We start from the raw sequence: 27,067 nt of genomic DNA on the forward strand, positions 1-27,067 counted from the left end.
AATCACGAATAGAATGGTTAATCATTATACTTGTCTGTCATATTCTTCCAGTGATCACAGTCTAACGCTCGGCGTCTCCACCCACTCACACCTAGCTCCCAAAGATCCTCTTCGGCATCATCCAGTCATCGTTTGCGCGGTCACCCAGGCGTTTACCAACCCTCTGACTTCTGCAGATACCCTTTGCGCACCACCCGTATCTCAGACATAAGCTCCAAGTGGTCTAGCCCCCTTGACTTCTGTCTGGTGTCTTCAAAGAGCCGGTAGAGCTCCGTGTTTGTAAAATCCTCCGTTCCCAAATATTTACCAGCTGTTCAACATCCAGGTCTCGCTTTCCAAATATGTATTATTCAACGACAATGTTTTCCTTTCGAGGAAATTCGTTTTCAACCTTATTTTATGGACAAACCTCGTATATTAAATTTTTTTTTCGCTAATTTTTTTCATTATAGTTCGATTAGAAAAAAAAAACAATTTGTAGGAAAATATGCGTAGTATTTAAACAATGAAATGATCAAAAAAAATATTTATTTTTAAATAATGAAAGTATTATTTTCAAACAGATGAAATATAAATTTTTTTTAAAGATATCAAGTTTTGCATATTCAATATTTTATTTTGTAAAACAAAAATAACAACTACATTAAAAAAACATAATCGCCAACTTTGGAACTTATAAAGAATACCCTGTAGATACAACCTGTTTTCATATTTATATACACACGACTTAGGGTTGGTTTATCTCAAATTGAAAAGTAAAAACAAACAAATAGTTGATTATATTGCTTAATAAGAGGCTGAAGAACCTTATTGCCTTAAATCTATTCAGCTAACAATACTCAAGAATTTTTAAAGCGATCAGAAGTTCGAAGTTGAAGGAGTTAAGACCCAGTCACACGTCACGGCACCGCGCGGCGAGTAAATTTCAAACCAAACGGTGACGTTTTATATGATCGAAGTGCACGTGCAGGCATTTTAAAACTATTATTAATTGAAGAAAAATACATTGTTAATTATTTTTTTTGTTCAGTAGAATATGAACTTAATATTCCTGAAGAAAAGATACGACTGTATCGACAATTGCTTTTGTGACTTAGGACCCTTATACACGTAACGACACCGCTCGGTTAGTGAATTGGAGACCGTTAATAAATCGGATTGTCATGGAAAAACAGTTTTAGTTATGGCACAATTTGAGTAGCATCAACAATTAGGAAAACTTCATAGTTACGATGAAATATAATGCAGACAACTTCTCGGTAATGATTTAATATCGTTGAAGGAATTAAGACACAGTCACACGTCACGGTACCGCGCGGCTAGTAAATTGCAAACCGGACGGTTAATTTTCATGATTATAACGTACTACCTAAACGAACATTATCAATAATTTTCCTATCGATGACATCAAAGAAAATTTTGAGATTTATTTCGAATTTTTTGTACTGTTACGTGTGTTTCAACCTATACTCGATCAATTTCGATCCCTAAATAAATCACAAACTTCAATGGTTGCTTTTGATCCAATTGATGATGTCAAAGAAAATTTTGATATTAATGCGAATTTCTCCGTAGTACCGTCGATTTACTGTCCGGTTACGTGTGTTTCCACCTTTATACGTTTAATTTTTATCCCATAGTCAACGACAAATTCAAATTTTTGCTTTAGAAAACAAAAATTTTGACCCCATCAGTGATTGAAATGAAAATTTTGGGATTAATTTTAAATTTTCTTGTAGTACCGTCGATTTGCAATCCACTGACGTGTTTACACTTCTATACATTTAATTTCCATCCTGAGTCAACGAACAACTCAAATTACGTGTTTTTCCCCTTTAAACGTTCAATTTCCATCCCAGATTCTCCCATAAAAGTTCCAATTGTCGATTTTGGGAACAATTTTACTACTTATTTCAAATTTCGCGTGCCGTCACGTGTGAAGCCCCCTTTATAGATTTAATTTTTATCTAAGATTGAAGCACCATCTCAAAAAATCGCTTTGGGGAATAATTTTGATCGAATCGATAACACCAAACAAAATGTTGAGACTTTTTGATCCAATTTTGAGACTTATTTCAAATTTTCTTGTTGTGTCGTCAATTTACGGTCCGGATACGTGTGTTTCCGGCTTTACACGTTAAATTTCCTTACCAGATGCAACCCCAAAATTAATTTGTCGCTTTAGGAAACAACAATTTCAACGCTATCGATGACATTAAAAAGATTTATTTCAAATATTCGACATAGTTTAGCCGACTTGCGGTGCCGTTACGTGTGTTTCCCCCTTTTTTACATTTAATTTTCCAATCCAAGATAAAAGCACAAACTCAAATTATCGCTTTGAGGAATAATTCGGCAACACCAACCAAAATTTAAAGACTTATTTCAAATTTTCATGTTGCGCCGTCCGGTTACGTGCGTTTCCACTTTTGCACGTTGAATTACATACATTACATTTCAGTTGATAAAATACTTTTTATATTAGGAAGAACGCAATTAGCGAAAGGAAGCCAGAATAAGAAAACGAAATTTTTGTTCCGGAAATAGGTAAACGTCATAACGTATGCCTGTGGATAAGTTTGTTTACTTTATTTTTAGCGCGTTCTTTATAAGAGACGCGTTTCATAACACCGTTCACCCCCAATCTCTCTACGTTATTAACAATATCTACAATACTATCTCTACTAACAGCCTTACTAGAATTAGAATAAAAATGTTCTTTATGCACCTCGACGTTAGCGGTACAATTAAATTTTTCCTCGGCGGTATTGATACCCGTATCGGCACTAGAGTCGCTGTTATTTACCGATTCACTTAGTTCGGTGTCGCCGTTAACTTTTTTATCGATTTTATTATCGTTAATGATGCCCGCTATTGGGGGATTGTTGATTTCTTTGTTGATTTTCTCGCCCTGCGTCCATATGATAACTACTCAATCGATCCGATGCGGCGTCGGTCGCGGTGGATCGATATTACCGCGGTAAATGAAAACTTGAAGTAATATCAGTAAGTCTACCGTTACTTGCACCGAACCGCATATCCAAAATTGCAACGGAGCGTCGCGCAATAAAAAATACGAAGTTTTAAATATGTCTCCGCAAGTCCACATCACCACCATACTGATGCTAGAAATAAATCATAATCAATCGAGGATTTTTATCCGATGGATTTCGTACAGAAGTCGGCATAAGTCAAGCAACAAATTTACAAAAATGCAGCGTCAAAAGAAATTACAAAAAGTGAACTGTGAGTGTTCAAATTGATGAACATTTTGAACAATGAATTTACGGCAACGTTTCTCGACGGAAAGACGGCGAAACTGTCCTTCAAATTCTTCCTTAATTGCATTTACGAATATCGTGGTCCTTTTACAAAAACGCGGTCCTTCAGAAAGTCCCGCAGGGAGAAATCACAAGGTGTCAGGTCACATGACAGCGCGGGCCACTCCTCGTTTGCCTATTTAGTATTTAAAATGAACATGTTCGCGAGTGTTCAATCGCTGTATATCTGCCCACCTAAATCTTCTTCGGGCATTCCCAGAAAACTTTAATCCTCCAAAAATACGGACCCACGAGACCACCCGCATGCTAAGTCACACATACACCACACAGGTTTAATTCTTCTTCAATAAAGACGTATGGATGCTGGTCGTTCCAGTACACGCATTTATTCAGCTACATCCGACCATAAAATGGATTGTTGGTACCGCGGATCGTCCTGACTGCATCCGAGGTACCACTCGCAAAATTCGATAATGCATTGGTTCGACTGATCAACTAACACTAGCGCCACTGTTTCCATATTTTCGTAAGTTACTTCAGATACAGGTCGTCTGCAACAGAGCCCGTTTTTAAGTACGTATTCCCCATTGTTGAACGACTTGATAGCGGTAGTTCGGAAATTGTTGTTGAAACAAAAGCACAACTGACTGAAACATGAAAAGATTCGACAGCGTTGCCAGTCTTATGAGCGTTGCCTGACTTTTACCGACCTCTTTATTACATACCTCATCCCTTCCGTCGATTTATTTCTATAATTTTTAATTAATTGAGGCGTTCCTAACATAGCCTCCGTGAACAACGCCAAAAATCCGACGGTTTCGACAAATATTAAATAATCTATGAATATGTACATCAATAATGACGTAGCAATCGTGAAAATCAACATACAATCCAGGTACGATTGAAAATCCGTCCAATTCCAAAAGTACTTGGCATCAAAATCTAGAAACAAAATTGAAACGAACATTTTCTTATTATACTCTCGAATATTCGACTCTCATAAAAGGTGTGACAAAAAATATATCCCATCGTATTCTACGGTTCGAATCCAAACGTTCAGCAAGATCTTTGAAACGTTGGCCAAACCATTTTTTGGGTTTACGAAGTGTGGCTATTTGGTAACGAAACTAGCACCGCTACAAAAAAAGTAAGTATGCGCCAAAAATAAGCGACTGTCAGTTGTTTAGCTTCTATCGAGTACTATTTCTGTAGACAAACCAGTATAGCCGTTTCCTTCTTTTTTAATAGGGGATGTTTTTCGTTTTGTCGTAATCAACGGATTGTTCTGAAACTTGGAAAAACTAATAATTTATTGAAACCAGTGTACGGCATGAATTTTTGTCGCCTTCACGTGTTTAGAAGACGCCGAAACGTCAAAATTTCAGTCAGTCAAAAGGTTTCTACAACATCTCATTGTAAGACCACCTTATTCGCCGGATCTTGCACCGCGCGAACAAGTTTTGAGTCCTTTGAAGCGATGAAGACAGAAAAAGACTTCCTGCACTGTATGAAGCAATGGAAAATTCGCATGGAGCGATGTAGGGATAGAGGAAGGGTATAAATTGAAGGTGATAATAAATGAATATACATATAATATCAAAAAAAAATTTTACCACCAGTCTCGTTATTCAATAGCCACACCTCGTAGATACAACCAATCATTGAATTTTTATAATAAAAAGTTAGAAAGAAAAATTAACTTTTCTAATCATCAATGATTTATAATAGAGACTGTATCCCAGTTAAATATATACAGGGTGTCACCAATACAGAGGAATACAAAGCAAGAGTCGTATAGGGAGCCCAACATATGGTCACCCCCAAGAATGGTTCAATTGTCTTCTACTTATTACTCAATACCCTTGACCGTCTCATAATTGATATTTTCAAGTTAAAGTGTTACAAAGAAATAAATTTTTCTGAAATTTTAAACTCTACTTAGACTCCCTACAACTTCTCAGGGGTGTAACTTGGTGTAGAGAAAATTTACCCTCATATTTTGCATCGCCCTATACGCCTCTGCTCTGTGTTGATTCTTATTCGAGACACTCTGTATAGTTAAATTATCATTACTTCCAAAATGATTATAGTTTATAGGTTGAAAATTATCAATAATGAAATAATAGTGTTCTTTTTAGTGTATTATTAATATTTATACGTTAATTAGTATAATTTATAATTATAAAAATTATTATTACAAAATATTTATTGAGAAAATATCGTCTGATATATATGTTTAAAAACATTTCTAGTAGTACAATTGAACCTCAATTACCACAATCTTTTATTTGAATTTGGTAATTATGACTTACTATACTTTGACCCCTCATGTTAATTTTATAAATACAAATTAGAAATATGTACAGAAAAATTGACAAAATCAATTAAAACATAATAATTTTCTTGCTATGATAAAGTATACTAGAGGAAATGGAAAAGTATATTTGTTTCCGCCCTTTTATAGACCTTTGAGTCCTATAAATGAATATGACCTAATAGAATTAGGGCTCGACTTTGATTCTAATTCTATTTTAAGATCTCTGACCTTTGTATTAAATATATCGCAGATAAAAGCTATGAGTAATTATTATTATTGATAACTACGATATTTGTTATTTTGTTAAAAATAAAATCGAATTGTACGGTTATTAAAAACATAAATTCCACATTTATCTATGAAAAAAATAGTAAAAGTCGAAGATAACTTCAAATATTATGATCAAATTGTTACACAGCATAAATAAATAACTTTTAATCTATTGTAAATTAGGCAAAGTTACAAAATAATAATTTAGAAATTTTTAATCCAAATATTTGTAGCAAGATACTAAAGGAACTATAATAGCAAACTGACACACGAAAGTATGAGACTTATCAGTTGAAATGGATTCAAAAAATTAGGTCACCATATTTTTTGATGGCACCTCGTATGTATACCGGCTAATATCAAAGGCAGATTTGACGAATAACAACAGCGTTTATAAAATTTGAAGCTAAATATGTGCATGGTCGTCACTAACGGAGTAATGAAAATGATACAACTTTTAGACACAAACATACGAGGATTAGTTGAATAGTTTTCCACCTGAACCTAAAAATTATACAACTTTTCAACTAAATTTGGATAATTTCATTCATTTTGTACGGATATTGTTGTTTGATAATCACTCAAGAAAATTTTGTGAGTTACAGTTTTTTTGTAGAAGCATACGAGGATCGTTTTAAAAAATTCCGACCTCGATAAGAATGATAGTATAATTTTTCAAGAGGTAATTGGAAGTTATCGTCTCCAGAGACTAAAGATAGAACGTAAGAGAACTCATTTTGTAATTTTTAATTTATCATAAACCATTAATTACAAATTTAGCAAAATCCATATTGTAAAAAGTTTGAAGCGCTAGAATTAAAAAACTATGAGATTTACAAAAAAAAAGTTTCAGATAAAAAAGATGGCAAAAATTTTTATCTATAAAAATGATTTCCACTATTTTTGTCGTACAATGCGCCTTTCTCGAGATATTCGATAAAACGAGTTTTTCAAGATGTCGTCTGACGCAGGCGCTCCCCTATGACACCCACTTGGATTTAAATTCAAGGGACAATACTGAACATATTCCAAAAAAATCCGTTATCTAGATCGTTGCAAAAAAAAGTGCCCAGCGCCTTGTATACTTTTTTTAGGTCAAAAACTTTTCATACTACCCTCGTAGAAGTACAAGTACAAATTTTATGAAATTTTCATGTGATGGAGGCTCAAAGAAACCCAGACTAGAATTAAATGATAATTAAATGGAAAGTTATCCTAAGAAAAACAAAATGTAGCCTATAATGATAGGAAACATAATTCCCCAGAAAATTTTTAGAAAGCAAATAAGCAGACATGACAATATTTGAACTATGTGATTAATAGTGATACTATGCATTAAATTAAGTGTTAGTATTAAATAATAACAAGCTAAAGGGTGCAAGCCTAAATTACCACTTATACTGCACGAGGAACTACGAGGTTTTGAATTAAGCAATCTCTGTACTTCCTGAGGTTTTGCTGTCAAAAATAATTAAGGAAATTTAGTAACTATGTACAAAATAATAAAAAGCACTGTTATGGATAAAGGATAAAGCAAAATCATAAAAAGCATAAAAAACTGTATTTTTTCTCAAATTTTCTAATAAAATGTAGTTATTATTGTGAATTTATATGGAAAAGAGAAATTTTATAGCTTATTTCACAAAATGATGACTATTAAGACAATTATAACACAAAAATTTAGTTATAAACTAGTTTTTACAACTACAACTCATATTTATTATGTAAATAATCACACATATAAAAATATTAAAACATTACTACAAAAAGTCTAATAAACAATGAGAAACTGTTTAAATGGAAATAAAGTAGTTACACAATTAAAAAAAATGTATTAATAGTAATAATTAGATTTCTAATAATATTCAGTACAGGCATTTTTATTGATTATTGATTAGATTCTATAAATACTTGAAACTTACCTGTGAAAATCCTTTGCCTAGCCTGAAGTAACTGATTTCTATTTCTTACCCTAACGCACAAATGAATCATGAGAAACATAGTGAAATTCATTATTACGCTCTGAATCAAAAGAGGATATTCAAAATGCCTTCCAAACCTTAAAATTCATACAATTAAATGAATCCGCGAGAATATAATATGGAAAAACACTTACCAGAACATTATTCTTAATGTATTAGCTATTAGAAGTGCGAGACACACTAACAAAGAGAATCCCTCTGCATCTTTTGTTTTTCGTATCTGTCTGTATTGGGGTATGTAAGGGATGACACCACCTATAATCATAGCTCCTGCACTTACCCAGCCAACAACTGTTCCTACAGTTAAAGATAATTCGTCTGATATTACCCAATCCATTTTTGATTCAATTCTTTAAACAGGGAATAAATTTAACATTGTCTAGTCACTATTTATGTCACTTAGCAGGTGGCTGTCAGATTGCTACAATGCACAAAATGTCAAATGCCAGGATAAAAAGAACGGAATTTTGATTAGATGCATAAAAGTCATGCGTGTAGCATAACCTTTGTTTAGCATAGTACTCTTCGTGTACATAATAGAGCAAGTATATACTAATGCTATATTAATTATCTATGGTTAATGTCATCGAAGTGAATCTACAGAAAACAAATTTTATTATCAATATTGGAGTCAAATAGTGATGTATAAATCATTAAACACACTTGGTGCGTACTTCCAATCGATTTAATTTTGTGAACTTTATTAATCTGTAGTTCAAACGGCAATATTAATAAAAAAAGAAGATGTAATAGGGACATTTAAGGTTAGAAAGTGTCAAAATTCCGGATATAATTTTCAATATCCAAATTTATATTTTAATTTTAGTAGGATGTTCTGTATAGTTTCTCGATCACAAGGACAATTAAAATCTCATCAATACTGAATATTCAAATGTTCCAATATTTACTTTATTAAAAAATAATGTTGCCGATCAAATTAGTACAAACAATTTTAGGAAGAAACTACAGAGCAGCTTTAAAATTACAACGCCCTATAATCTATCGAATATCAGTAAGATGTCAATCAACTAAAGAAAAAGGAGGTAGTCTTACTACATCATCTTCAAAGGCAGAACTAGATACAAATGTAAAACCCTTAGGAGAAAAAGTAAAAGAAACTACGAAGACTGTATCTTATTTAGGAGTTATTGCTTTTGGATTAGTAGTAACAGGAAGTTTATTTTATGCAGTATTCAATGAATTGTTTTCAAGGTATTCGCTTTATGAGGAAATTGTGATATGAATATTAGATTTGTTGTAATCTACATTTCTATTTTAGCAAAAGTCCGAATAATATTTATTCAAAAGCTGTTAAAAAGTGTTTAGCTGATACTAGAGTAGAAGATAAGTTAGGTAAACCGATTACTGCTTATGGAGAACAAACAAGAAGAGGTAGGAGACAGCACGTTTCCCATGTTATTTATACAGGAAAAGATGGTAGACCACATTTAAGGATGAAATTTCATTTAAAAGGCTCGTTTCACTCAGGGACAGTTAATTTGGATATGGTCGAGGTAAAATATTTTTTGTTCATAGTTCTTCTGAAGCAAGTGCATACAAAAACAAAAAAGAATAAAAAATCATAATTATCCCTATCATCCTTATAGAAATTGAATAACCAAAGCCAAAATATTCTGATAAAGACTGGAAGTAGTCAAAACGTCAAAATTTTTATCTATCTTTAAAAAATTATTAGAAAAAACTAATTTTTTAACAGAAGAGACTTAAAATCAAGTAGAATCAAATTTTTTTACACTACTAATTGAAGAATTCATTTTCAGAATGATGCTGGTGATTATGAATACAGATATATGTATTTGCAAGTCGATGACATGCTTAAAAATGTAATTGTTTTAGAAGACAATAGACACAATTCAAGTCCTACGGAAACTGTAACTTCGTTTGAAGAAATTACTTATTAATTTCAAAAAGTCTCATTTTAATTTGTTTTGTTGAATTTGTAATGAGTTTATTGTTAAAACTGGACTGACTGCAATATAATCTTCTATATTAATATTGGTATTTTTTTTATTAAATGGAATTTGGAAAAAAAACTTGTGTTTTATTACACAATCTAACAGATTTAAATAGAAATAAAGGTGTTAAATTAGAAGTTTAGAAACCACTAAACACACTGTTCACCAGGACACAAACACTCAAATTTGCACTATGTTAAGTGCCTTTCTATAACCAAATTATATGAAGGAAAACTTAATAACTTAACCTACTCAAATGTACCGAAATTTTTCCACCAATGAACATATTCCCTTTGGAAGAAATCTCACATTTATTCCCTATCTAATAAAAATCAGAGAGGAATCCGCATTTTGTCCTTAATCAAACTAAACACACTGTTTACACTACACCAACACTCATGAAAACACTGTTTGACGCGCGTTTCGACAACCAAGTTATCGTCTTCAGAGACTGAAGGTAAACTAAAAACTATTACCTTGAAATACTTTTTTATACTAAATTTTCTCACCAATGAACTTTTTCCCGCAAAATACAATTACAGCAGAAAATTTCACAATAATTCCTTAACCAATAAATTATATATTGGGCAGTGGTGGATTTACCAGCAGGCACATTTTGTTTATTAAATAACAGTTTTATTTTGACAGCTGACTGGACGATGCATTATTCAATCATGTGAGAGGGTAGTGTGAGGTTATTTCAAGATATTATTTACAATAATTCTTAATGAGTTTTTAGACAAAATAAATGTAATCATTAATAACATAAACAAATTTTTAAATTCAAATAATATTTCAAAAGTCAACTGTCAAACATGAATCATTGCAACCAACTGACCACCTACGTTTCGATGTAATTTCCCTAATGTATATTGTTAACAATTTTTCTATAAATAAATAATATGCAATAATAAATTGTACAGGATATTATCGTTCATAACAAGTAGATAAAGAAATGATAAAACCTGTTCAGATTGTTTTTATTTTCAAAGGATTTTCTTCATAATACCAAACTAACCTATGACGGAAAATATACCGATTGAATCTTTGAAATAACCAAGCAATCACTAGATAAATGGCAATATATTGAGCCCACGCTATTTTCAAAACTTGCCAGAAACCTGGGCGGTAATAGATACTGTCTTCAGGATATTTCACATTTAGTTTTAATTTGAAAGTTTGCAAATTTTCTTTTTTGATAAAAGTATAGATATTTGTCAAATGCGTTGATACTGAAAAACAAGAAATACAAAATCAATGGTATGTTTTTATGCGAATAATCATATTTCGTTCTTAATACCCAAAAATAAAAAATTCTTACCGTTCCTATCATTATATCTTTCTACTATATTTTCTATCAAAAAATGTTTGCTTTCATATTGGTCTTCTATAATAGGTCTATCGTAATATTTAGCAAACTGTTTTGTACACATAAAAACACTATTTTGAAATAGCTTTAAATTTGCAAAAATTTTTAATTCGGTCACTTTCTCTTGTTGGAAATAATATTGAAAATAAATCAAGGACTGCATTTTCAAAGGACATAACATCTAAAATTGGAATACTTTGTCAATAAAATCGGAATCGAGATCAGATCAAACAGAAACTTTTCAATTTATTTATATTACGAGGGTTATTTTAAAGACACCATTGTGCATTGTATACGTCATCCTGTCATGTGATGTCGACGTCAGTTCAATGTCGGCTACGGTTTACTTTCTCATTACTACGTCTCTTGTCACGGCTTGGTGTTTGACAACCAGAGCGTGACGTCACGGCTGTCATATTGTTATAGTTTACTTCCCAAATAAGGTGTGTGTTATTTAAAAAGTGTTTACAACTGTATAAGTCAACATGTTTTGTTCCAGAAGGTATTTTTTTTGGAAAATCACAAATCACTAAACATATATACGATCATTAACGCAGTTTAAACTTTATTTGGAAATTGATCTCTTGCCTGGCCTAGCAAGGCCGGTCCTGTAGTCTATTGGGTTTATAAACAATATGAATTCGACTTGCTGAAATTCATCGAGAACTTTTTGAAGTTTATAGTGATGGTATGATTTCATGAATGATGATCTAGATGACTTAGTGTTATGAATGAAGAGTTGACACAAAAAGTTGATGAGAGGCTTACGTATTAACAAGCTACATCAAAATAATTAATAAAAATGTTTCAATATTTACATTTAGTTCATATTTTATCGGAAGTACGATATGAATGGAACTCAATTTGTACATATCAACGATTACATTTATCTCCAATTCTAATTCGTCTGGTTTTTTATCAAAATTTCTATCAATTTCCCTTAACTAAAATATTTAAAGTTATATTACATCAATGAGGATTATAATACCTGAATTTATTACCTTAATAGATGAACAACGATCTAAACCTATCAAATATTTTTTATAAAATCCATACGTGCTGCAAATAATAGGTTTTTCGGCGTTATACGCCTCGCCGATTAAAATATAATCCCCCAGTATGTTAATTTCCGGTTGTTCGAAGTGTTTATCACTTTTTAACCATAGACCTGAAAATATTTCGATTGCCAACGCCAATACTTTTTCTACGCCCATTTATTTTTTTCTATTAAATAACAAACATGCTACGAAAATTGCATAATGTGCTGCCTACATTCAGGGGCATCACTCTTTCAATCCTAAATATATCTCGCTAATGCTAAAAGTTTTTATGTTTTGTAATTTACTAAATTTGTGTAAATATACCAAATAAAGTCTTACGTAAATAAAGTGTAATTGTAATTTAATTAAACCAATAAGTTTTATTCTCAAAACGCATTATGTTATGAGATCTCATTGTTATTGCCAAATGTCATTTACAAGAAATGTTGACAGTGCGATTTTTGACGTTTACAGACATGGGCGTAGAAAAAATCCTATTTCATAAACTATATAAAATTTTGATTTACAACATTTATTTCTCGATTTTTATTCTTTTTAAAATTGATAATGACCTTTCTGTATTACTATAGGTGTCGAGCAATATGTAGGCTAAATATACATTCGAAAAAGTTTCGATATTTGTAAGGCCTGGGACTTCAGCCCCCCTCAGACACCCCCTAAATCCGACGCTGATTTTTAGGTTATCATATATGTAATAATTTAATGGACAGTTTCTATAATTGGAAGCTGTTCTGACTAAGGAAGACAGAATATGATATCCTCCGAGGTTCCAGCTCGAATATGCGCAGTATAGATAAAGTGTACATATAGGATTATTACATATATGTAGGTTATGAATATAATCAGTAGTAGAGAACTTACCCCCGGTTTTGTATGCGATCAAAAATGGTAAAATTATCCTCAACGACCAAATTATTAAAGCGACGAAAGTGGCTTTTGAAACTAAGGTGCTTTTGTATTTTATTTTAATGCTTTTTGTAAAAACTTCTAAAACAACCATTGTTTGTTGCCGTTCGTATCAATGTCATAACAATATGAAATGTTGACATCGATGGGTAAGTCGTTGCTAGGAAATTGACTCTAATAATACAAACAAATTAAAAAATAGATTACGATTTTGGCAAACGTGAAAAAATCACTGGTTCGTAATTTTGAGATACCTTCGTCGCCGTGGGAATTACCACCACCATTCGAATTGTTGTTGCGTAATTTTAGGTAGCGAGACAGTTACCAGCATTGTATTGAAAATTATTAATAAGAGGGTTGTAATTATATACATATATCTATACAACAGTAGATGTGCGAATAATAATAAATTAGTTATACAAAAGTTCTAGCTAGTACTTGATTTGGCAACAGGAGCGAGACTGTAGGTAGAAATAGTTATTTGTATGTCAAAGACTGCAAGTTTGTATTTGTGGTGGAAGAAAGTTATGTAATATCATCAAAGTGAAACTGTCAACTGTCAACATTGAAGTTGTCTACTCCAGAGCGTCCCGAAAGTGTTTTGCAATACGGAACTGTCATTTTCACTACACGGAACACTCGAAACGCAACTTTCGGTATTATGTAAATGAATACAGAACGAACAACTTTCAGATGGCGTCGTCTAAAAAAGAAATTTTCTTGTCTGTCACGTCTACCTATTGATGTGCTGTTTCTATGGAATTACTCAAACATTTCCGCCATTTTGAATAAGATTACGAACAACAATAAGTTTTATCTTGATTTAGTTAACATCGAACATTAAAAACAACCTTTTTGACATACCGTAATGAAATTAGAATTAGAAAACGCCAAACGTCAATTTGGATACGAAAGTTTTAATTTTCAACCTTAGGAAAATTAAGCTAAAAGGATTTAAGTCGAATCAAACAGACATGCATTTAGTCGTGGGCAGGTTCAAGATGGTAGCTTTTACCTAGAGTTATTTATTGAAAATGTTTTTTGGTACTGATGTACTTATTTAAGATATAAACGGGTTTGGTCTAGTTTCAACATTTATGTTTCGAAAAAATAGCTTGTTGCCATTTAAATTGGGCGTAGAATAATTGTGTGCTGGTAATCAAATAATAGTTTTTGTAGGTTGTATTTTGATTTTAATGACGACGTTCGGAAACTGATAAAAATCTTGTTTTAGGTTAGAAACCTCAAATATCAAATATATATCTATGATTAATGTTAATATTAAAAAAAATATTATAATGTGATTTCCAATAATTTTCATCGCTTTATGTCTAGAAATAAAGTAAAAATAAAAATGATTTCAAATTTTTTTGATTAAAATAAAGGTTTAATCAGTCGACAATGGTTCTACAGACATATTTGTATTTTCTTGCTCAGTTGATGCATCTCCTTGTCCTTTTTCTTGAGTTTCATTAATTTGATCTTGGTTTTCATCGAAACTCCATTTTGAAGCCATATCTTTTAAAGGTTTTAGTACGGTCAAACTGTCTTGTACTCTGTTTAATTCGTGATTACACTCATTGGCGATTTCCGACAACCAATCCTGGTAATTTTTTTTCTTCAACTCTTTCTCTAGATTCATAGTCGTAGTTGTGAAAAACAGATATTCTTTAAACATTTCTAATTTTCTTTGTTGTTCGCTCTCGTCGAAATGTACCATCGATTTGATTTGTTCATTTTTCATTCTTCTTTCTAGTTGTAGCGTTTCCTGTATTTCTTGCAACCATTTCTTTTTCTCCGCGATAAGTTGTTCTTTTAGAGTTTCTGTGCTAGCCTTCAAGTTTATTATTTTTTTACTCAATTCATCCTGTTTGATCCGTACTGTTCTCAACAAATTATTCACAGCGTCGTCCGTTTCGCTGTCACAAGATGCCGTTTCTTCCATTAAAAAATTAAATATTGATTATTCCGATAGAACAAAATATTGACAATTAAAATGTCACGTAACGTCAAGAATTTTAAAATAAATTCTACTTCTTTTTTCAACAATTTGGCCTCGTAACCTCAAATTGTTTAGTACAAGGACGGGGTTCGTTCTAAAAAGTATCCAGCACGAACTAATTCGTTCATCTATTTTTTTCTAATGATGAAAAAATCAATGTAGGTCGCGTATTAACTTTGTCGAAATTCGCTATCACATGCTTATTCTTAGTAAGATTGGTTTTCGGAAAATTTGGGTTATACAGCGACCGTCAACACAGATAAGTAATTAGTTCCTGTAGGAAGTTGATTGATTAAAAAAATTATAAAATGGAAAATATAATACGTACATACGTAGTGTTACAGATAGTGTATAAGGTAAATAAAAATCTTACGTTATGTATATAAATATCAAGCTGAAATTTTTCGTTATTAGAAGCGTTAGAAACAATTACATCAACTTGTAGCGGGTAATAACCATTAACAAATATGGTCAGTACAAGATTTACGATTATTCATTTGATTATTCAAAACGGGTTTTACGTTTAACGCAATTTTTCTTAAAAATGTATCTACGCTTCTTGGAATGTAACTTGTGGCAATTCTGTAAAAAAATTCTTATTGTATAAGGTAGTTAAGTTGTTTTAGACATAATAGTCTACAAAATGCAGTCCAGAGTCGGGTTTAATTGTAGTCAAATTTGATGTTTTAGCTGAAGTTTTCGATAAAATATTTTTTAAGTAGCAGCTATAAACATAATACATTAGGTTTACACTTATTTTAAATACCAAATACCAAAACTTTGATAACAATTAGTAATATTTTTCCTTTATAAAAACATACGAGGTCTGGTTATTAAATAACGTCCCAAAACACGTTTCCGTCACTATTTCCGTCAAATTTCTGGTTAAGCTGAAAAAAAAAACTTCGGCTAAATGCTATAAATTGTTGCAAGTGTTTTTGAGTCATGTAAGCGCTTTAGTGAAGGCCGAGAGAGTTCTGAAGATGACCAGCGCCCCGTGATTGTTTCAACTCCGGAAGCAGTGACCAAAATCAACCAAATTGTGCGTGCAGATCGTCGAATGAGCATCCGGATGATTCCTGACCAAAAGCTTTTGCGTCAACGGGTCTGCTCAGATTTCCTCGAAAGGTTAGAATAAGATCTGCTTTGAAAGGGATCCGATTTGAGTCTATGGAAGCGGTAAAGCAAAGAACGGCAGAGCTCCTAAAGGCATTCGCCAAAGAAGACTTCCAGCACTGCTTCGATGAATGGAAAAACGTATGGAAAAGTGTGTGGCGAAGGAAAGGGAATAATTTTTATAATAAAACCCTTTTTTGTAACCAGTCTCGTTATTTAATAGCCAGACCTCGTATTTTGATAAATTATTATCAATATTTCAACAAGAACTCCACTGTACTTTAAATTGAATCAAAATAACGATAACCTTTCTTAAATAACTTGGAACTCGAATTCTATGTACTGGGTGTATCAATAGTTCGATTATTTTCAGTGTTTGTTTAAATTTTTTGAAAATCCTACAATAACGTATCAAGAAATTTTCAATAACAAATTTAAACTGTGCGTGAAAAATTATTTGCTATCAATTCCGATTCGAAAATTGAAATTGTGAACAGCCTCCAGTCTGTTTTTGATTTATGTTGGTGTTAAAAAATTCTATAAAGGCGTGAAACCCAATTTGAGAAATTTTTCAAAACAATTTGACCGAGTTCGAGCTAGAACTACGTTTTAGAAAAAAGGATGATGGTCGAAATATTGTTAGCAACGTATTGCGTAATACTAAATTAAATACAGGGTTAGGATGAAACGTTTCTAAATAGAATTAACAATTTATTAAATCGCTGGCTGTTAAATAAACTGAGATCCGCCTCTGTTCGATACTTAATCAATAATGAATTATTTATTAATGAAATTCAACTCTTTTTATATAATTATGTGATAGAAGTTTCGCAGATTCAGTAATGAATACGAGATTCTTTTACATGTAGTGAATAAAACTTGGTTTTTTTGTGTTTTGTAACTTTCTTTTAGTAAAGGTAGGAAACATTTTTTTAAACGATTTCATGGCTCGATGAGAACTGTCTTTTGTTGACTTAAAAGTCGCGATTTATCTCCTGGAAAGCTGAAAACCTTTAAGATATAAGTAGCCTTTCACCATGACAAATATTTTCAACATTGTTAAATTATATTCGCAGACAATTTTGTTCCAAATTTATCACCGACAATTTCGGCCCGATAAATTCCACTTTATCAATTATATATTATTATTATTATTAAATTATCATATTTATATTTCTATCGAAACTAGTTAATTATGACTATGACTTCGTATTAGATGCTGTAGTTTTGCACCATCGATAATATATTCGAGTTCGTTATTAGATTTGTAGGAAACGAATCATCTGTATTTCCTCTCAATCCTAATTAAATTAGATTTTGATTGGAGGCACGTTTAAAAAACAAAAAATCACCTTCGACTTATTTTCAAGAAAATAAAACTTGTTTCACCAATTCAGTGTGTCAAAAATTTCACGTTTCTGTACTTGAGGTGCTTGCGAAGTTGCAGGGATACAAGGTAGGTTTTAAGTTATTAAAAATTCAAACAAATGTAGGGTAACGTTAATCAAATCTAAGTTTCCTCTCGACATTTACTTTTCACGAGATACGAAACAATTTTTTATCAAACATCTTCAACGTCATCTACCATTACAATCCTGAGGACTGTACCAACCAACGGTCACGTCAGTATCCAATCCAATTGACTATAGTTCCAGCTGTTTAGATCTTAATCTGCTTTTCTTTAAAAACGTCTCGTAAGCAAAAATCCCGTGCTGGAAAAGACAACAGCAAGCAGAGCGATACAAAGTGTTTCGAGAGTAGCTCAAACTCCTTTTCAAGTATGATTTCGTTCAGAAAGACAAACTACGATGCAGGTAGCAACTAAAACGATAGAAACGCCTGAACAATTGCAAGATAGCAGAATTTATAGTGCAGAAATGCAGACCACGAGACTTCAAAATTTCATGTTTAAAGATTGGACGGTATTTAATGATACTAGCTTCCAATAAGATCCTTCAATTTGATATCGTAATCATCCTTCGATTGTTATTGGTTCAATGAATAAAAAATGTTTCTATTGCGACGAAACTATTGGAATGTGGTGTTCCAATGGTGAAGTTTCACTTCCATTAACTTGGTGAACCTCTAAAAGCTTTCTTGTTAAGTGTTGCAGATGAGTTAAAGCAATTTTTTAAGCAAACTAAAGTATAGTTCTTGCTCTAAATTATATGGATTTGTTTTCATTGTAATAATCTCGCGAAGCCGCGGGTAAAAGCTAGTAGACAATAAATCAAGATACGACAAAATAAGAAATAGAAAATTCGAATTTAAAACCGAATCATAACAAAATAGGAGGGAAAATTGAGGAGGTTTGGCCATGTTATGAGAATGGAAGAAAAACGATCAATAAGGAAGATGAAGCACAAACTTACATGAAAAGAAGGAGGAGTCGGACAGAAGAAATCAACATAACATGGAAAAATCTAGAAATTAAATAAAACAGAAGATAGATGAGAACGGAAAAATTATCTCAACTCCAACATGATTCACACCTGAAAAGGTAGAAAGGCGTCATCATTTTTTTCATTATTTTATCATCATTTTTTTGATTAACTAAAAAAAAACTATAATAAAACACCATAACCCCCCCTAACCTTCAAAACTACTCTATATTCATATACGTTGGGGTAGTTGAAATTGCCTGATAACTATTCCCGAAATAAAAACCCCGTGGTAGATAATTTCTCTCGACCAACTTGTATATAGTGCAGGTGTATTTTATTTTTAGAAACATGGAACCTATAACGGTAACTGGTGTGAATTTTTTCTGTCAAGAAAATAGTAAGCACCATCACACCGATGAATATGAACTAGTGAAAGCTGAAGCTCCAGCTCCTGTCCTTAGAAGAGGAGAGAGTTTTTTGTTGGGTATTGATCTAGATCGAACTTTTGACGTGGAGAAAGATGTTATCAGAATCAGCTTTGGATTCGGTAAGACGTTTTCTGAGACATCGAAAGTTGTTATTTGTAATTATTAGCAGATATTTACACGAAATCCCTATCGAAACCATTAATAGTTGATAGATTTCAATGGTGTAGAAACGTCCACGAACCACGAATAAATGTGACAAATTTTAGTTTTATGGTGCTAATAAAATTTTCGCGTGAAATATTTCAATTTCGTTTTTACGATCGGAAAAGTAGGTTAACATTTACATTATTATGTAATACTTTGAATAATTAGTTTGGGATGGCTGTTATTTATAACTATAATAGATCATTCTTTCAAATATATATTTCCTCATAAAAAAATCATTATCCCAATATCCTCCATTAAATAAAATCATAAATACTGTGATTGAAAATAATAAAAACGTTAACAGAAAATAAGACATCTGGTTTGTTCAATATCTCATTAAATTTCACTTGTAGTTCAAGACGCTTTATGAACAATTACCAATACTGGTTGGACTGCATTTGAAATCTGTTCAATATCCCGTTTTTTTTTAATAAAAACTGTTTTTGTTAGCTTTCTATTGCAGCTTCCATTTTTCTAAGTCTTTCATGTCCTTATAGAAAATCAATGCAATATTTCTGTCTTGGTTAAATGCGTTCTACACTGTCGGGCATCCGTAGCTGGACGAAACTTGTTCAAGGTCATCACCCAACTAAAGCGACCTTGGTTGGTTCGTCGATCCCGACCGTATAAAACGCCTATTAATTTGAGTATTTGGAACTCTCTATTACATCTCTATATGACGAAGGTTGTCTGAAATATTTCCGACCTACTTAATAAACAAAGCTCGCAAATGCCTTTCTTTAGTCAATATATGAAATTGTCCAGAACTATTTGATTAACTTTTATGAAGTCATCGCTGGTTATCATAGTTTTCATCCTTCGAAGCTCTCGTATTACACACTCACGCCATTGTTGACGTTCTGTCGTCAGTCGGCGTTGTGCTACAATATATTGATGCTCCCGCCAAGCGTGATTCGTTTTCTACAGGCTGAAGGTCATGGTACTGCAGAAATCCATCGGAAAATGAGTCGTATGTATGGGGAAAACTTCATGAGAGATGGTGTTGTGTGTGAATGATGTCGAAAATTTAAAAATGGCCGTTATGACACCATTACTGCTTTTTCTACGAAATTTCCAGAAGTTTCAAGGTTTTGTTTTGTATTGTACTGAACGGTTTGTATAGGGTATTGAAAAGAATTTCAATACTTCACAGTCGTCGATGATCAGTTTAAAAATCCACCTTCACGCTATATTTATATTTTTATTTAGCTGGTATACACGAACGCATTCGGCGCGCTCTTTCCCTTCTAGAGTTATCGTGATTTTGTGGAGTTTATAATTTAATAGCAACAAAATAAATACCAAGGGATTTTGTAAATGAGTAGATTGAATAGGGGAAAACGCTCCACAAGGAAATTTACTCAAAAAAATGGTGAATTTATGGTTGTAAAAAATGATTTATATTGTTTTCCCTGCTTACTCTTGGTGATAAAATGTAGGGGACAGAAAATCCTGGTAAATTTTTTAAACATTTCAACTAAATTAGTGCATGCTTGAAGTTTGTTAAGATAATTGAGGAAATTAATATTTTTTCTCTTTTTTTTTTGAATCTACGAACGTGATTATCAATTGAATTTGTCCGTTTTTATTTGACAAGACTAGGAAGTTATTTATTGATACAAGTTTCATACATTCCACACATTTAAAATTACGAATAAATAATTATAAATATATATAAATGATGCAAATGATATACGTTATTTATTATAAAGAATATTAATATTATTTTTTCAACATTAATGTTGTATATTTAATTTAAACATCACATTCTCTAAATTTTTCCTGTCTCACGAAATTGAAAATATTTTGACTGAAATAAATAATAATCAAGAGGAATGGCTCGGGTATAGTTGTGGCTGATGAACGAGTCCACCAGATTAGAGGGAACTCGGAATACTGACGACTATAAACTTTATAACAAAACAATGTATTTTGTATTAAATATTAAATATTATCGAATACGTACAACACTTTTTTATACTATACCAAACATATTTTCTGGTCAATTTTAGGGGAAAAACCGACTGTAATTTTGGGAACAAAATCCGTAACTCCAGTTAAACCTAAACATACTCATTTTCCAAAAGACCCGCATATATGGGGTGTTTTATTAAAAGAAAATAATGGTAATTCGGTCATTTTGAATATTAGAATACCACCACATGTGCAAGTTGGTGTTTGGAATTGTAGTCTTATAACTACCATAGCAGGAAAGAGAGGAATGAGGAAAGATTATAATGTAAGTAGAAAAAAAACTTTTTTATCAATTGAAGAAAACTGAAATTTCAGATATTTAATTTGTTCTTCTTCTACTATTTTTTGATTATTATTACATCGCTGAATAAGTCATTTGTCTGATGGATCAAGATTAACACAAATCACTTTTTTATACTTTTTTTATGTACTAAAGAAAATGTTAAAACTTCTACATCAATAATATCCCCTAGATTTGACTTTCAGTTATTTTTGGCCTTGTTCTAATGCAAGGAATCATTGAAATGATGAAGTTATCGTTACAACAAACAATTTCTTCACTTTCAAAAGTAACGATATTTATGAAAAAAATGACATTTGGCTGAAACATTCATGTCACGATACACTTGACATATTGATCGATGATTTATTTTAAAGATATAAAAATAAAGACAATTAGACTAATATGTACGGGGGTGGTCCCAAAAGTACCTGGTCACCAGATAATGGTAATTGCTTGGAGAATACCAAGCAGATGTTTCAAGTTTGTTGTTTAGTGTTTGTTTGGTAGCCATCAATAGTGAACGTTTTCAATAGATTTGTAAACATGGGAAAAATAAACAAAGTTTTGGCATGTGGCGACAAGATTTGAATACAAAAATGAAGCTTAATTTGATAAGAAATGAGCAGAACTTTTGAATCGTTTGACAATACTTGTTTTGATTAACAAAACCTTTGCTAAATAATAGTCGGATTGTTGCTCAATACTTAAGAATTCTTGAGATTACAAATAATTTCAAAAAGTGACTGTCGCCTGCCAACTTAACCAAATTAAAAATTACCATGAACATGGTTACCAACTTTAACTCTATATAATGAAAAATTGTGTGAGATAGGGATAGGTTGAGTCAGCTGTCAATTTGATCATTTTTCAACAGGTGACGACTCTAGAAATGTTGAAGAAAATCGATAAAACAGTACTGGATGATCATGGACTGAAAGTTTACAAAAACAACGCCGTGAAGATGTTTCCATCGATTGTGATGAAACGTAGGTTTTTGTCGGGCCACGTACTTATGGGACCCTCCTCGTATAATAATTCCATTCCTTATCCAATGTTGTATTTTTTTAATATCTAAAATGAACTTTTCTATTCTTTTATAATCAATGAAAATACAAATTCAATTTTAATAATCGAATGAATATGCAAATATGTGACATAATGATTTGATAAAACTTGTTTTCTTTGAATAAATTCTGTTTCTACTACAAACAAACAAATAAATAAATTGAGAAACTGAAACCTGGAGAAGATAATTTTCAATAAATTTCCACTAAAAAGTTACCGTACATTCGGGACTCGTTCATTTGAAAACAAGAACTAAAACAACTCAATAATCAGAAGATAATCAATTAAAAAAATTATCCGACGCCATGACCTTGCCTTTGCTTTCTTTGGAGCCGGTTTTTCCTTTTCAGTTCTTTGTTTAGATTCTTTTGTTTCGGATGTAAAGGGATGGATCCACATTCCATCTAACTCAGAATCTAGTTCAGCTTTTATATTGGTTGGGCTAAGGTCTTTCAAATAAAAGTATTGTATCACATTACGATGAAAACGTTCAATATTAATGGCTGCCAATCAAAAACTAAACAACGTGGTGTCTTCAAACTTGAAACATGTACTGTACAAATTGTGTAGTTTCTAATATAATGACATTTTCCAATCAATCGCTACCATCTTTAGGTTAGGCCAGGTACTTCTGGAACCATCCTTGTTGGAGTGTTAATACTGTTAATAATAATAATATTAATAATATTATTAACAAACTCATCAATGCCATATCTGTAGGACTATAAAAAGTCTAGTTTTAGTAAATGTTTAATAATAATTTTCAAATAAATATGCTACTTAATTATTTTGTTGGATATAAGAAGCAAAAATATCCATTTCACTCATAAAAAATGTCAGCGAAAAATTTTTTAATCTCTTGAACTTGTTTCTGTGTTTCTAAGATTTTCCATTCAAGATTTTGAGGTTATATTTCTCTTGAAAATACTTATTAGCGTGGTACGTTTATAAATTGACACCTTCTATACTATCTTATAATATTGAATATATTTTTGTATTAACTTAGCTGATGAGCATCTTTCAATTTAGGTAGAAAATGACGTTTATATTATTTTCAATCCATGGTGTAAAGAAGACGGCGTCTATATGGAAAATGAAGAAGAAAGAAACGAGTACGTCTTAAACGAAACCGGTAAAATTTGGACAGGTACATTCAAAAAACCGAAAGGAAAACATTGGATATTTGGACAGTTTGACGAAATCTCTTTACCGGCAGCAGTTTTTCTTTTGGAAAAATCTGGTTTAGCTACAGCTCAAAGAGGAAATCCGATAATGGTCGCTAGAGCCATATCAGCAATAGTAAGTAATTCTATTGAAACTAGATCTTCTTTTTTCTCTTTTTTTAAGACTCAGTCTTCTTTCTTTCTCTATTAAGCCTCTTGACAAATAGATGCCGTCTCTTGGGAAATCGACCGAGAGGTAACTTTGAAGTTAGTCGTGGTCCCTCCAATATCGTCGTCTCGATCTCGTGAATCGTACTATATCTTCAATTTACAGATCTTCTCTTATATATTTGATATCTTAGGCTCATTCCTTTAATAGTTTTCATTTCTGCCGCCTTTATGAATCTGATGAATAGGAATGACGTTCCCAACTAGTTTACGCCTGGTTGCATCTAGATCATCTACTCCATTTTCCATATATCTTTTACGCAATTAGATAAAAATGGTATAAACTTAAAGCTATGCTTTGCAGATCAACGCACTCGACGACGATGGTTTATTAGAAGGAAGATGGGACGGTGATTACTCCGACGGAACATCTCCATTCGCTTGGACAGGAACTGGTGCAATACTGGAACAATATTTGGCGACTAATGGTACTCCCGTCAAATACGGTCAATGTTGGGTATATTCTGCTGCAACTGTAACAGTCTGCAGGGCTCTGGGTATGCCTTGTAGGTCTACTACCAATTATGTTTCGGCACATGATACGAATGCTACTTTAACGGTTGATAAGTGAGTTACTGACTTAAATTCAATTTCGACAAAATCATGGATATACTTCATCCATAATTACAGATTCTTCGATATCTTTGGTGAGAAAATTGAAGGGGGTCTCGAAGGAGCCGGTAACGATTCCTGTTGGAACTTCCACGTCTGGAATGACGTTTGGATGACGAGACCAGATTTACCTCCAGGTTATGGGGGTTGGCAAGTTATCGATGCCACTCCACAAGAGGTTAGCGGTACTGTCATGAGATGTGGACCAGCATCTATAGTTGCTGTTAAAAAAGGAGAAATTGGTTTTTTGTATGATACGCCTTTCGTATTTTCCGAAGTAAATGCTGATGTGGTTCACTTCCAAGAGAACGATGAATCCGATTGGGGATTCAGCAGAATATCTATCAACCAATATCAGTAGGTTAATTCACTTTTTTAAATGTATCATTAGGTGAAAACTTTCAACTTTTTCAGTGTAGGAAGAATGATTTTGACTAAGAGGTTAGGTCCAACAGACGATAACGGAGATAACGACTATACAGACATAACGGATCTATTCAAAAACAAAGAAGGTTCCGAAGCGGAACGTTTAGCAGTTTACAATGCCGTTCGTGGAGTACCTAAAGCTAAACACATCTACGATATCCCCGGTAATGAACACCAAGACGTAGAATTTGATCTAGTCGATATCGAAACCGTCCCGTACGGACATAAATTCAATATGCAAGTTCGACTTGAAAATAAATCGGACGCCGTCAGAACCGTCAAGATAGTAATGACAGCGTCATCTGTTTATTATATGGGTACTACGGCGAACGATATAAAAAAAACCAGAGGTACTCTGAAACTCGAACCGCATCAAAGAGAAACTGTGAGACTTGAGGTGTTTCCTAAAGATTATCTGAATAAATTGGTGGATCATTTTTTTGTCAAACTTTATGCCGTAGCAGATGTTGAAGAAACTAAACAAGTTTGGAGCGAAGAAGATGATTTCAATTTGACCCTTCCCGATATAAAAATTACTGCGCCAGTTAAGGCTAATGCTGAAGACAAAGTGAATATTAAATTCAGGTCAGAGCTTAATATAATCATGCAAAAATCATTTTTTGTTTAATTGTCATCAATACTTTTCATGGAAATGAAAAATCGCTGAATGAAAACAACTTCAAACTGTCACTTAAACTGCAGTGTTACCAAATCGAATGCCCTCTATTGAAAAACACTATATACAATTACGATAATCTCTTTTTTTATCGATTGTTTTGTTTTTAGTTTCCGAAATCCTTTGGAAATTCCATTAACTCAGTGTTCTTACACTGTTGAAGGACCAGGAATAAATAAAAAAGAGAATCATGCTGATGTGAAACCAAAAGAAACGATCGTCATGTCGGCTAGTTTTGTAGCTAAAAAACCAGGATCCAAGAAAATCATCGTCAATTTTACTTCTAAAGAAATTCATAATGCTCACGGAAGTACGAATATTATTATTGAATAAATATAAAATAATATTGTATTTTTTGAATTAACCGTATTGATACTGATAATAAATCTATTTTCATTTCATGTTTTTTATTTTCTGTTAAAGGATTCCACTGAATAAATACCCTTTTATCGATATTTGGCAACACTGTAATAATAAATACAGTTGGTAATACTTTTAATGACATTAGTTAAGAGCAGGATTTTTGTGGTCGTGTTCTAAATTATTCAAATGAAATTTTCCAAGACAGATGAATTAATAGAACGAACACGATTGAGTCAGCCAACTAAATATAGCCTAAATATAGCCTAAGACTAAATTTTAAAGCGTGCACCCTGTATACAAGTATAAAAATCTACTATACTATATCTGTAGAAAAATTGGTGGTTCCAAGCTGGGAATCGACTGAATGAAATTAAAAGTTGTATGTTTATTAATACTGTGTATATTCTACTATGTGCTATTGGACAAACTTATGTAGTAGCACTTAATCGCAACACGGTATACGAATAGAATTGATTGCAGGAAATTAACTAGCAGAGTTTGGATTGAAGTTCGTATGACGAGATGATATTATTGATTACGAAATAATATGTTTTAGATAAATAAATTATAGCGGCTAATCGAAGTATAAAGTGAAGAATACTTCTCAATATTAGAATAAAATGACAGATAAAACAATGGAAAAAGTGTCGTTTAAAACTAATTGCGTTTTGGGATAAATCTAGTTAGAAATGAAAACGATTAGAAAGCAAATTAGACTTTTTATTTTGTTTTTCTAGACTTTTCTCAAATTGTAATTTTTTGAATCTGTGAACTTGTTGCTGTTATTAGTTTCAGCAAATTTATTATGAAAAAATGTTTTTCGTATTTATTTACACACTTTCTATTCGTGGGGTGAATTAATAAATTAATAAAAACTGTCCCTCACATTCTTAATTTATTTACACACTATACAATACACTTAACTTATGATAATTTACTTATAAATATCACTTAACTAATTATTATCACTAATTCGCT

The 27,067-nt window shown here is 32.2% G+C and overlaps 4 protein-coding genes across 6 annotated transcripts; 2 read left to right on the plus strand and 2 right to left on the minus strand.

Moving 5' to 3' along the window:
* Positions 1 to 1,030: 1,030 nt before the first annotated feature.
* On the minus strand, positions 1,031 to 8,327 carry LOC130441454 (solute carrier family 66 member 2). 2 transcript variants are annotated; one of them, XM_056775153.1, is made up of 5 exons: positions 7,985 to 8,297; positions 7,791 to 7,927; positions 7,261 to 7,326; positions 4,007 to 4,223; positions 1,031 to 3,125 (listed from the first exon to the last, which is right to left on the minus strand). In XM_056775153.1, the coding sequence occupies exons 1-5, from the start codon at positions 8,185 to 8,187 to the stop codon at positions 2,933 to 2,935; spliced, it is 816 nt and encodes a 271-aa protein (XP_056631131.1). In that variant the 5' UTR covers positions 8,188 to 8,297; the 3' UTR covers positions 1,031 to 2,932. The 2 variants fall into 2 exon arrangements, with proteins under 2 accessions (XP_056631131.1, XP_056631132.1); XM_056775154.1 differs by lacking the exon at positions 7,261 to 7,326 and having other exon boundaries at positions 7,985 to 8,327.
* A 252-nt stretch (positions 8,328 to 8,579) lies between these two features.
* Positions 8,580 to 9,864, plus strand: LOC130441455 (mitochondrial import inner membrane translocase subunit Tim21). The gene is made up of 3 exons (XM_056775155.1): positions 8,580 to 9,062; positions 9,130 to 9,364; positions 9,632 to 9,864. Exons 1-3 carry the CDS (start codon positions 8,773 to 8,775, stop codon positions 9,770 to 9,772), a joined length of 666 nt encoding a protein of 221 aa, XP_056631133.1. The 5' UTR covers positions 8,580 to 8,772; the 3' UTR covers positions 9,773 to 9,864.
* Positions 9,865 to 10,795: 931 nt separating this feature from the next.
* LOC130441457 (transmembrane protein 231-like) lies at positions 10,796 to 13,256 on the minus strand. The gene is made up of 5 exons (XM_056775156.1): positions 13,118 to 13,256; positions 12,197 to 12,363; positions 12,014 to 12,139; positions 11,148 to 11,376; positions 10,796 to 11,058 (listed from the first exon to the last, which is right to left on the minus strand). The coding sequence occupies exons 1-5, from the start codon at positions 13,254 to 13,256 to the stop codon at positions 10,796 to 10,798; spliced, it is 924 nt and encodes a 307-aa protein (XP_056631134.1).
* A 3,832-nt stretch (positions 13,257 to 17,088) lies between these two features.
* On the plus strand, positions 17,089 to 26,127 carry LOC130441628 (hemocyte protein-glutamine gamma-glutamyltransferase-like). Of its 2 annotated transcripts, none has more exons than XM_056775389.1 (8): positions 17,089 to 17,197; positions 19,009 to 19,211; positions 21,312 to 21,538; positions 23,651 to 23,920; positions 24,317 to 24,579; positions 24,643 to 24,981; positions 25,039 to 25,635; positions 25,837 to 26,127. In XM_056775389.1, the coding sequence occupies exons 2-8, from the start codon at positions 19,013 to 19,015 to the stop codon at positions 26,057 to 26,059; spliced, it is 2,118 nt and encodes a 705-aa protein (XP_056631367.1). In that variant the 5' UTR covers positions 17,089 to 17,197; positions 19,009 to 19,012; the 3' UTR covers positions 26,060 to 26,127. The 2 variants fall into 2 exon arrangements, with proteins under 2 accessions (XP_056631367.1, XP_056631368.1); XM_056775390.1 differs by lacking the exon at positions 17,089 to 17,197 and adding an exon at positions 17,468 to 17,736.
* The last annotated feature ends 940 nt before the right edge of the window (positions 26,128 to 27,067 follow it).

Source organism: Diorhabda sublineata, chromosome 3, assembly GCF_026230105.1.
Source record: "Diorhabda sublineata isolate icDioSubl1.1 chromosome 3, icDioSubl1.1, whole genome shotgun sequence".
In the NCBI taxonomy this organism is placed as follows: Eukaryota; Metazoa; Arthropoda; class Insecta; order Coleoptera; family Chrysomelidae; genus Diorhabda; species Diorhabda sublineata.

What these genes read in the sequence shown, in the direction of transcription:
- LOC130441455 (XM_056775155.1), top strand. Translation starts at nt 8,773, where the DNA reads ATGTTGCCGATCAAATTAGTACAAACAATTTTAGGAAGAAACTACAGA. An exon ending in TTCAATGAATTGTTTTCAAG is followed by an intron (nt 9,063 to 9,129) that starts GTATTCGCTTTA and finishes TTTCTATTTTAG; the next exon opens with CAAAAGTCCGAATAATATTT. An exon ending in TTAATTTGGATATGGTCGAG is followed by an intron (nt 9,365 to 9,631) that starts GTAAAATATTTT and finishes ATTCATTTTCAG; the next exon opens with AATGATGCTGGTGATTATGA.
- LOC130441454 (XM_056775153.1), bottom strand. Translation starts at nt 8,187, where the DNA reads ATGGATTGGGTAATATCAGACGAATTATCTTTAACTGTAGGAACAGTT. An exon ending in TAGGCAAAGGATTTTCACAG is followed by an intron (nt 7,327 to 7,790) that starts GTAAGTTTCAAG and finishes TATTTTTGACAG; the next exon opens with CAAAACCTCAGGAAGTACAG. An exon ending in TTCCTCGTGCAGTATAAGTG is followed by an intron (nt 4,224 to 7,260) that starts GTAATTTAGGCT and finishes TTTTGTTTCTAG; the next exon opens with ATTTTGATGCCAAGTACTTT.
- LOC130441628 (XM_056775389.1), top strand. Translation starts at nt 19,013, where the DNA reads ATGGAACCTATAACGGTAACTGGTGTGAATTTTTTCTGTCAAGAAAAT. An exon ending in CTAGAGCCATATCAGCAATA is followed by an intron (nt 23,921 to 24,316) that starts GTAAGTAATTCT and finishes TATGCTTTGCAG; the next exon opens with ATCAACGCACTCGACGACGA. An exon ending in GCTACTTTAACGGTTGATAA is followed by an intron (nt 24,580 to 24,642) that starts GTGAGTTACTGA and finishes CCATAATTACAG; the next exon opens with ATTCTTCGATATCTTTGGTG.
- LOC130441457 (XM_056775156.1), bottom strand. Translation starts at nt 13,256, where the DNA reads ATGGTTGTTTTAGAAGTTTTTACAAAAAGCATTAAAATAAAATACAAA. An exon ending in GATCGCATACAAAACCGGGG is followed by an intron (nt 12,364 to 13,117) that starts GTAAGTTCTCTA and finishes AAATATTTTCAG; the next exon opens with GTCTATGGTTAAAAAGTGAT. An exon ending in ATCGTTGTTCATCTATTAAG is followed by an intron (nt 12,140 to 12,196) that starts GTAATAAATTCA and finishes TAAATATTTTAG; the next exon opens with TTAAGGGAAATTGATAGAAA.